The sequence below is a fragment of the Carlito syrichta genome, unplaced genomic scaffold (genome assembly GCF_000164805.1).
Source record: "Carlito syrichta isolate Samal-C Ts95f unplaced genomic scaffold, Tarsius_syrichta-2.0.1 Scaffold304770, whole genome shotgun sequence".
In the NCBI taxonomy this organism is placed as follows: domain Eukaryota; kingdom Metazoa; phylum Chordata; class Mammalia; order Primates; family Tarsiidae; genus Carlito; species Carlito syrichta.
Genome location: NW_007248866.1, coordinates 147,781 through 158,439, shown reverse-complemented (window position 1 = coordinate 158,439; position 10,659 = coordinate 147,781). Strand labels below are relative to the sequence as shown.

The window sequence follows — 10,659 nt, the reverse complement described above, 5'->3', positions numbered from 1 at the left end:
CACCCTCCGCCGGCGCCGAAGCGCAATGCACCAAGGGGTTTGTAGTCCGTCCGAGGGTAGCGGAAAGGGGACTGCATGAACCTTCAGGACTTCAGTTCCCAGCAAGCCATGGAATGGCGCAGGCGCACTAAGCCGCTCCCCTCCCCCGGGGAGTGGCGGGGAGACACAGCAAGAAGGTAGAGCGGAAGTGCGCGCGCAGGCTCCTGGGAAATGTAGGCTGGGCGGGACCAAAAAAAACGAGGAAGAAGGGATTAGAACTCTCGGCCACCATACTGCCTCGTTCTGCAACTTCTTTCTCCCCCCAAGGGACCGCCCCACTTCCGGCCAGTTGAAGAAATGACTGCTGGGACGTGAAGTTCTGGTGGTAATGGCTGCCTCCCAGACTTCTCCCTCCCTCAGATCCCACCCCACCGGATCCCACACGCCGGCATGAAGTCTGGCCAAGTGACTTGCTACTGCGAACAGTCCTTTTCCCAGCTCCCACAGACGAAAATCTCCTCTTCCTTAATCCAGAATGTTATAGCAAGTTTGAATGTTTATCTAAAGTATGTATTTTCAAACTTTCTTCACAGAAACCCACAGTAAAAAATAGTACTTTTTACACCAGTATTTTTCACAGTTTTATACACGTGTATGCAACACGTATACAACACTAGATTCATAAAACGATACTCAGAGTATTCCATTCCATCACAACAAAAGCACCCTCTTTATTTATGCAGACAGAAAAAAAACCCACATCAGCATAATAAACCAAAATATACTTCTATTCCTCCAACCTGTACCCAATTCTCCTTCCCACACCTAAACCCATGACACCTTGGAAAGACTAAAAATGAAAAAAAGGAGGGGAGCAACACAAGGCAAAATTCAGTTCAGCTTGGTGGCTTCCTTTTTATTGATGGTGCCTCCTACCTTCCTCCCCCAATTTCAGTCCCTTCCAACTACCCCCAAAAAAGAAAGTAGCAAAAGGAAGGGACTGCTAGGGTTCTGAGCCTCTTGGGCAGTTAGAAAGGGAACAGAAACCAAAACAATCGCTAGTTGTAACAAAGATGGACAATCAAGAAGTCTAAAGCAGAAAGGGAAAGGTAGGCAAAGAAAGGGGAAGAAAGGAAAGGTACAAGATGCCATCTCCACCATTACCCCTCCTACTAAGAGGAGCTAGAGAGAAAGCCTCAAACATTAAGAAGTGCAGGTCCTGAAGAAAGGAGATGGTGTTTGAGCCTGAAGGAGGAGGAGGAGGAGGTCAAAGAAGGGGGCCACCTCTCTCTTGGTAGAATAAGACCCCCCTCCACCTCGGGGGCAGCAGCTTCACAGACCGTAGACACTTTCATCACTGTAGGCAATGTATAGAAAGAAGTCTTCTTCATGGTGTTCCTGGGGTAAAAGCAGAAAATGGTGCTCAGGCAACTGGGCTTCAGTTACTTAAATCAACTTACCCATACACATCCTTCAAAAACCATTCTTTTTGAACAGCCCCCAAAACCGGTGCCTGATTTTCTCCCTCACTGACTCCAGGCCCTAGCAGTCAAGCAGTATCGTCCCTGCAGCAGTCCTGGCAAACAGATTGCAAACTGTTTTCTGTAGTTTTGTAATGAGGAGGCGAACTGGACAGAGTCCTGATCAGAACAGTTCCTCTAGCTCATTGTTCTCCTCCCTTCTCTCTACTCCCACTGCTCTGTCCAAACCCCCAACCCAGAACTATAATGAAATTTTAAAGCAAGAAAGCCAACTAGTCCAAGAACTGCTGACTAACACTTTCTTTCCCTCAAGCTCTTCCAAGACTCCTCTCCAAAGCCTCCACCACTTCCCAATCACCATACCTGGTATAGTTGACCCATTGTGGCACTGGTAGGTGGAATGACATTGTTGACAAAGAAAAACAAGGCATCCTCAGCTCGGAGATGAATTCGCTTCCGGATCAAGAAGTAAAACTGACCAACTGCCAGAGATACAAGGTACAAGAAAGTCACAGAGGTCATACATGAGTGCCCTTAAAAGAACAGCTGTTAGGTGGAGCCTCCTCCCCTAGAGATTGCACTCTCACCCACAGGAAGCAAACCTGGGTCTTGGGTCAGGTTCCCCACCTGTAAGATCAGAAGGCACCAGGTATTTCTTCTTGTCCAGGTCTCCTATCCGAGCTTTGGGAGCCTTTTCTACTATCACCTGATAACGGGAAGATGAACATTAGGAGACATAAGGATTACAGCCCCACAATTTCACCTGTCAAGAACTCAAACAACAATATTCCTAGTTTCTAAATCTTCCCCAGACTCATTTCTCTTTGTCTTTGCACACGCGGTGAAGCACTGAGTCCCAAAGAGGCTGACTCCACTGACTGGCGCTTATTTAAATATCCAGGATCCATCCTCGTCATAATAAACAACGACCACAATTACACGGAGATGACTTGTCGGGGCCGAATAGAGCTTCAACCTCTTAACCCTGGGGGACTGACCGTGTGAAGCTCAGGCTGTCAAACTCCCTAAGGCCTTCACTCACCCAAATGCCAAGGTTTCTCTCTCCCGTCCACATCCCCTCACCCCCAAGTCTACTACTACCCCAATCCTTTCACCCCCCTGGTCCCAAGAACAGCAGTTTCGGGCTCACTCCCAACGCTGCCACCAGCTGGCACCACCAATTTCCGCGCTGCGGGTCCCGGACCCAAGCCGAGGCTGCGGCGTCAGCGTAAGCGTCCCGCACCGCACCCTCGGGCCCTGACTACTGTCCTCACCGGGACCCGGTCAGGGTATTTCTTTCGGATCTTCTCGCCCTCAGAGCGGCGCTTCTCGAACGGATGCTCCTCTTTGTACACGAACTTCATCCTCCCGGGAACCGGGCTGGACCGGGCTGGGCTGAGGGAACCCGGGGGGGCCGGGACGGGGGGCGGCGGCGACGGCGGCGACGCGCGGGCGGATTCGGCGGAGCGATCCACGAATTTGCGCCACTTCCCTATTCACCAACCCCGCCCCCGACTATCGACTGCTGCCCCGCCTGCTAAATTACGCCACTAGCTCAGAGGCGCTAACGCAGCTAGCGTAGCACCCCCCACTGACCTCTCCCATCCCTCCATCAGCGTAATCGCTTTGGAATCAATTTCTGGGCTACGCAGATGACGTACCAAAGGTGGTTGGCTTTTACTATCGTCAAAAATAACCGAAAACCTATCTTCCAACCTCCCTCTAACGAAGTTGGGGATGAAAAGGGGCAGGAAATGGTACTCATAAGACTCGGTTCTCCAAGTTCTTTTCGGAAATAACGTAGAGGAAGGGCAGAAACAAATACAAGGTTAGCTATTCACGAAATGTGTTGCTACGCTAAATGCGTCCGTTGACACCAAAACAAAGTAGTACCCAAATGGCGGAGATAGTTTCCAGAAGAGGCCAAAAAAGAAACAGATGTTTTGAGACACGTAGAGAATGTTCAAGTTCCAAAAATGCGCAAGCCAATAGGGACTGGAGAGGAAATCCGAAAGGTAGGGACTACACCAGCGCGGAGGAACACTTTCAAGCTTGTATTACGAAATCATGTGATCTAAGAGGAGGGCGGAGCGTCACGTGGCGGGTGCGACGAAGTAGAGCCGGCTGGAGGGAAGGAGGCGCCGGAGAGGTGGAGCCCGCTGCGGCGGAGAGCTGGGAGACCGGCCCCGCCCCAGACAGCGGAAGTCCCAAGCGCTAGCCGCCTGGGCACAGTGGCCGCCTGGCTTGTGTCCACGACCGTCTTCCAGGCGAAGCGTTGCCTTTTTCCAGCTATCTGCCCTTCGGCCGTCCAGGTTTCTTTTTTCATCCTATTGCATTCTCCAATGGTTTCCTTCCACTCCCCACCAGGGCACCCATCCTGTCGGCCCTTCCCGCCAAAGCAGCTGGTGTCCACATTCACTTCTCTATCCTCATATTCAACACCACCTTTCCCTCTACCTTTTAGGTACAACAGCAGTCTCTTCCCCCTCTATCTCGAGAATAGGGTAGATGTGAACAAAGTCCCCTCCATTTCCCAAAACCCCAGAGACGGATCTAGGGCAGCTTTGGTTTCAAAGTTATAATGCATGGTTTAAAAGAGAGGAAAGGAAAAAGAGAGAAAGCTGGTTACAGGTCTGAAGGAATCTAGGAAGAGAAAAATAGGGGAAAGCAAAGGAGGGACAAATTTGGGGAAAATCCAGTGGCCCAAAATCCCAGTCTCCCACCCATAGCCCAGCCCTTGGAGCAGGAGTGAAGAATTAGATCAGTTTTGTACAAGAGTTTTTAAAAAATCAAATCACAACAAAGTTGACTTGGCTTCTCTTTGAGCCTCCTGGACCACCGTATGTCTGTCACTCTGGCCAATCCTGCCTCTCCACCACAGACAGTTTCAGCTCCCTTAGGCCTCTGCCTGTGTCCCAGTCTGGGGTTTCCATGGAGTGTGAACACGAAGTTAGAGTGAGGCTGCTTCAGAGCCTGGCCCATGTGTCCATCCAGACTCCAAGTGGAGTGTCGGGATCCCAGGGCAGAGAGGGGTGGGAGGGGCAGACCCTGCCCAGGCAGTCCTCACATTGGACAGGGCATCAGACGGCATCCCAAGGGCTCACCCTCCCTTTCCCCCCCACCCCAACTCAGGTGGAGGGGGAGCAGCTGTCACCAGAGCCTGTGTTGGTGAAGGTTTCGGCTCAGCACGGAACGAACATCAGCGGTGAACCTGGGATGACAATAACTTGCATTGGTAGAGTACCTTATAGTTGATATTCTCACAACACTAATGTAAGGTGGCATCACTGGAGATGTGGGGCAGAAATTATCACCATTTTCATGAGATGAGATGGATTCAATTTGCCCAAAACCCAACTGCTAAAAGTGATGAATTTTAGAGTAAGAAGACCTAAGTCCAAATGCTCAGTTCTAAAGGTAAGAGAGGTAAGTAAGTAAAACAGGACAAACTTTTTTTATTCCCTCTTGGGTTCTCCCAGCTCCTCCTTTCCTCAGAAATCCAAGTGTCTACAGCCTACTTCCCTTACCTGAGGGCATCCAGCATCGGGAGCAGGTTGAGAAGGGCTGTGTCGCTGGGGTCACTGAACCAGGACTTGATGGGGATGGCATTGTCTAGGATGGGTAAAAATGTAGATAAGAAACAAAGGATTCAAGAAAGACTGGATGTTTTTCTCTTAATAGAAGAAGGAGGAAGAATTACTACATAAAAGCATAGGAGAGCTTGATGCAGTGGCTCATGCCACTGGAAGACGGAGGGGAGAGGACTGCCTGAAACCAGAGGTTAAAGACCAGCCTGGGCAACTTGGTGAGACTTCACCTCTACAATGAAGAAATTAGCCAGATGTGGTGGCACACACCTGTAGTCCCAGCTACCTGGAAGGCTAAAGTAGAAGGATCACCTGAGCCCAACAAGTCAAGGCTGCAGTAGCCCTGAGCATGCCATAGCACTCCAGCCTGGGCAGCAGAGTGAGACTCAGACTCAAGATATGTGTGTGTGTATGTGTGTGTGTGCATATGCACGTGTGCGCCCAGCCCCAGCACATGTGGGCGCAGCAGCATGCCTTCCACCCTTCCAGGCTCTGGGTGTTCAGACAGGTTTAAAAAAAATCCTCGCCAGGCTCAGTGGCTCAGCCTGTAATCCTGCGCCTTTGGGAGGCTGAGGTGAGTGGATTGCCTGAGCCCGCGGGTTCGAGACCCACCTGGGCAACTTGGCGAGACCTCATCTCTACAATAAATCAAAAATTAGCCGGGCATGGTAGCACGCGCCTGTAGTTCCAGCTACTTGGAAGGCTGAGGCGGAAGGATTGCCGGAGCCCAGCAGGTCGAGGCTGCAGAAGCTAGGAACAGCCACTGCACTCCAGTCTGGGCGACAGAGTGAGACTCCAACTCAAAAAAAAAAAAAAAAATCCTTCTTTCAATGTCCAAAAGATTGAGAAGAAATACACTTACACACACACATACATATACATAACAACACATAATAAATAACACATACAAATACACCTATGCCTCCCCCAGCCCACAGTCAACAACTTAACCAAAACCTTAATGATTTATCCTGCAAAATTAAATTAAATTTTCGTCACCAGATCTCATACTAGTGAGGCTTCTAGTCAAACTTATTGCCATTGTGTCTCACTTGAAAAAAGTGAGCCGGGCTTGGTGGCTCAGCCTGTCATCCCGCGCCTTTGGGAGGCTGAGGTGAGTGGATTGCCTGAGCCCGTGGGTTCGAAACCCACCTGGGCAGTGAGACCTCATCTCTACAATAAATCAAAAAAATCAGCCAGGCGTGGTAGCGCATGCCTGTAATTCCGGCTACTCGGAAGGCTGAGGCAGAAGGATCGCCGGAGCCCAGCAGGTCAAGGCTGCGGTAGCCGGGAGCAGCCACTGCACTCTAATTTGGGTGACAGAGTGAGACTCCAACTCAAAAAAAAAAAAAAAAGAAAAAAGCGATATGAGAAATCTCAATTATGAAATGGATATTTAGGGATATTCCATTTGAAATAGAAAAACAAGTTGCATTTGGATCTACAGTAAACCAGGGAATCCACCTCTCAAAGACCAAGGCCCAGGTCTCCTGCCTCCTAGGTTCCCTTCATTTAAAATACCTTCTCAGAACCATGTTCTGGTACTGCCAGACTCACCGCCTTCCCCCATACCTGGATGGCTCCTGTAAGCCCCTGGGGAGTTATCCAAGATCACAATGCTGGAGAGGTCACTGTGGACCACGGAGAGGTCCTTGATGTAGCTGCCCAACTCCAAAGTGCAGTGCTAGAAGGCAGAGGATTATGTAGTATTCCTTCCCAACATTCCCTCCAGGGCAATTGCCTCAAACCCAGATCCCTCCCTGGTGGCCTACCTCCTGAGCCTCACTTAGTCCTGGATTCTAGCCCCTTACCTGTCTGTAGTATCTCCTCTTGAGAATGCTCCTGCTATTGTCCAGTTTATCGGCCACAGCAGAGCCATAGATCTCCATACTTGCTGTAAACACCACCAGCTCGTACCACTGGCTCACCTGAAAGAGATTGGGGGAGAGGAACGTGTCATACAAGTGATCATTCATTTAGATATACAGTTCTCTTTCACTAGGACACCAGTTTAGTCCTTCAGGCCTTCTGTTAACATCACACCTCTCTGGGGACACAAAACTCTGAATCTTGCAAACCTCCAAACTCAGTGTCTGAGGTATCCTACACCCTTAAGATTCAGAGATACAAGAACAATAGAAAGATGGCTGTGGAAGGACAGAATTACATCAGCATAACAAATGAACCCCAACTACTAAAAGTCATTCTCTATCATCCTACAGCCTTCCCTTTCCAAAACTGCCCTTACCCATTTCTTCTCACCCCTTCCTCCAAATTTCCTAAATTCTCAGGGCAATAAAACCATTCCTTCATCACAGAGCTCCTTTAGCTCCCACACTCACCACTTCTAAGAAGAAATCCACATGCGGCCTCTTATGTACAAAAAACCGGACAGGATGTTTGTCTATTACCACCTGTAGAGCAACAAGGATGGGCTAGGAGAAGTCCTGAGCACCACAACACAGGCCTAGAAAACACCCCACCCACTCGCTTCCCTCCTTCAGACTGACACTGGTGCCAAGGGATGGGGTCAGATGCTCTGGGACTGGGAAAGGGAGATCAGGTCTGAGCAGTGTGAAAGATGTAACCATTTCATCACTCCCTACCCTCACACACCTTCAGGATGAAGTCAGGAGGTGTTCCAGGCCGGACTGTGGGCCTCAGGACCCCATCATGGTGGGAGTGAATAAGTGTCTCATCCAGATCCAGCACCAGGATCTTCCTTTTCACCTGGGCTGAACCACAGTGGGAAAGGATAATACTGAGTGAACTCTAGCCTAGAAACCCTATCTCACCTTAAAGGAGTCATCCCAACCAGTATACTCACCCAGCCGATTCCGAGACACAGGAGATAAGGGGAGGATATCATACCGAACAGTTTGATACTGAATTACCTAAAAATAACAAGAGAGAAGATTAGAATCCTTAAAAAGTCATCTGCAGTTATAATAATAGGTAGCACATATGAAACATTTACCATGTGCACTGTGTATGTGATTTAGGATTATTTCACTTTATCTTCAAAACAACCCTAATAATGTTATTATCCTTATTTTAAGAATAAAGAAACTGAGACTTGGAGGGGTTAAATACCTTGCCTGAGGTCACAAAGCTAGGAATTATCTTTTTAAAGCTGTTTGTCCCCCCAATTAGGATGAAAACTCCCTAAAAGCAGGAATTTTGTCTTGATCATGGCTGTATTCCCAATGCCTAGAACACTTGTAGCAAGGTTAGTCAGCTATATTAGTGGAATCAATGAAGTTATGGAGCCAAGGTTGTACCCATGCAGTCTGACCCAAGAACCTGCCATCTTAACCATGTTATCCTGCTATGCTGACCAAAGAAACACACAAGCCCCCCACCTTCATCCCAAGGACTCTTTGTAGCAACTCCAACCGTCTCACATTGGAAACTAAGAGTCTCACATTCCTTAGTGACAGGGAATAGGAGTCAGGAGAGGAGATCCTTGGATCCCTAATGGGAATAGAGAATGAGGGAATCCAGAGGTTGTCAGGTCAGCTAAGTTCCTCTGGCTGGGAGCCACCAGGCCTATTTTAACCCGCCACCTGTCCACTTCTGTATCTCTTAGCCAAGTCACAAGTTGCAGAGAACCTCAGCCCTCTGAACAGCCTCCTTATCCTGGTACCCAGGGCAAGGCAGACAATACTGGAAAGCCCCACCTGCGAGGCTAAATGAGAGGGTGTGGAGATGGCCAGAGTTCAGTAAGAGCTGTGAGTGAGAAATGAAGAAAGGACAAGGATGTCTCCACCTCAGCCTACTTCTCCCAAGCCTTCTCCGGAGATTCCATTTCCTAGTACTCAGCTATCTCCATGCAAAGTCTAGCAATTTCCACTCTTTTCTTCTAAGGCACAAAAGCTCTTAAGGCCATCGCTAGGTCTTGAACCACACCAGTACCAGGCTCTCCCTTGCAAATCAAAGGGCCCTCTCCCCCAATCCTAAGGCATCTGCTCTTCTTTTCTCCCTAGGCCGTGATGAGCGCCGGACAGCTCGGGTGTCCTGCCCTGCTATCTCGGGTTGCATATGCTGGGCATGTAGGGAATGCTCCAAGCATCTGCCAGAAAGGGGGTGGGGGAAGAAACCAGGTTGGAAGGGAAGAGAGGACAAAAGGCTGTGGGGTCGGCACTGCCCAAAGTAGAGCAAGTTTGGAAGTAACTAACCTATGGATAGGCAGCAACACTACACCCTACATCCAGAAAACTGACGTTAGAGAGAGAAGGTCAGACATACAGGACGGCAGTCAACCCACAAAGAAAACCCTAGCAGCTAACCCCACACATATATTTGACCCCAAATTTTTCTTGGTTTCTAGCTCTTGTCTCAGGAGACTAATCCTGCCTACAACCACAACCATCCAGAACAACCCTCACCCTTAATCAGGAAGAGGAAGTAGATTGGTAAAGGAAAAAAAATTAACCTAAGGCCAGGCCCATTCCCCCAAATCAGTTAAGTCAACTACCACTACCACCCAGATTTGATTGACATATAGCAAAGTGTACAGACTGAGAACCTTTGTACCCCAGTTCACTAAATTCTCCCCAGATTCCGGAAGATTCTCCCCAGTGGTGATGAGAACACAAGGATGCATTCATTAAATGATGTTAACTAAAGAAGCTCTGACCTTGGAGAAAACTATGGGAAAGGGAACCCAGAGTTGCTTGGATATATTCACACAGTCTCCACTTTCTACAGTATCCCTCACAATGCTAGGGTCTCCTGGAGAAACAAGCATGTCCTCAGAATCAAGTACTACAACTGACACCCCAACTTTAACGTGCTCTCTCCCACAACTAAAGCAGCACCATCATAACGGCATCTGCTTTTCTCAGGGTCTCACTAAATTCAGATTCCCACACTCACACTATGGAATAAGTTTTCTGGGCCTTTTTGCAGGAGTTCCCTTAAGGGGAACCCCAGGGTTTTCTCCTTCACACCAGGGCTTTTCCCAAGTTCCTATCCTTGTTTGTCGCATATGCCCTTCCACTCGCCCCCACCCCCACCCTTGACACACAGCCTGTCTCTCCCTTGTTAAGAGACCAAACACACACAGGGAGGTTCCAATAGAAGGGTCTTTCACAGGCCCACATCAACAGATCTGGTTGCCATCAAACAGGTGTTCCTCCTCTCTTCGTTTCGTTAGCAACAACTCTAGCTTTCTTAAAGAGCGCCCCACCCACTACCCTAGCCCCCAAGAGTTAACAAATTCTATCCCATCTAGGCTCATCACCCCCCCCCCAGGTATCAGTTCTATTAAAAGGATCCCCCTCTTCCCCATCCCACGCCCCGCTTAGGATGTCCTAATTCTCTAGCAGGAAAAGCGCCCGCCAGGACTCCCTTTCTAGGCCCAGAGGCCCGACACTTTCCGAAAAACCCTGAGCACCGCGGACAGAGGTCCCCACAACCGCCAGCTCCCACCCAGCCTCACCGTGCGGATCTGCCTCCGCAAAAGGTAAATGAAGAAGCTCCAGAGCTTGGCGGCGAAGGCCACGAACGTGCGCAGCCCCAGCAGACACTGCGTCCGCATCATCCCGATGACCCCGGCACCGCCGGCCCCGGGGCCCCCGCGGCCCAGCTCCGCCAGCCCCCCGGGGGCA

At 49.6% G+C, this 10,659-nt stretch overlaps 2 protein-coding genes across 4 annotated transcripts; both read right to left on the bottom strand.

Moving 5' to 3' along the window:
* Positions 1-607: 607 nt before the first annotated feature.
* GABARAP (GABA type A receptor-associated protein) lies at positions 608-3,853 on the bottom strand. Its single transcript, XM_008060919.2, has 4 exons — positions 2,735-3,853; positions 2,088-2,166; positions 1,824-1,942; positions 608-1,377 (listed from the first exon to the last, which is right to left on the bottom strand). Exons 1-4 carry the CDS (start codon positions 2,822-2,824, stop codon positions 1,312-1,314), a joined length of 354 nt encoding a protein of 117 aa, XP_008059110.1. The 5' UTR covers positions 2,825-3,853; the 3' UTR covers positions 608-1,311.
* Positions 3,854-4,023: 170 nt separating this feature from the next.
* On the bottom strand, positions 4,024-10,659 carry CTDNEP1 (CTD nuclear envelope phosphatase 1). Of its 3 annotated transcripts, none has more exons than XM_008060915.2 (8): positions 10,491-10,659; positions 7,875-7,941; positions 7,664-7,782; positions 7,390-7,461; positions 6,859-6,975; positions 6,620-6,731; positions 4,988-5,072; positions 4,024-4,671 (listed from the first exon to the last, which is right to left on the bottom strand). In XM_008060915.2, the coding sequence occupies exons 1-8, from the start codon at positions 10,590-10,592 to the stop codon at positions 4,611-4,613; spliced, it is 735 nt and encodes a 244-aa protein (XP_008059106.1). In that variant the 5' UTR covers positions 10,593-10,659; the 3' UTR covers positions 4,024-4,610. The 3 variants fall into 3 exon arrangements, with proteins under 3 accessions (XP_008059106.1, XP_021569552.1, XP_021569551.1); XM_021713877.1 differs by having other exon boundaries at positions 7,664-7,777; positions 10,491-10,621; XM_021713876.1 differs by lacking the exon at positions 7,390-7,461 and having other exon boundaries at positions 10,491-10,653.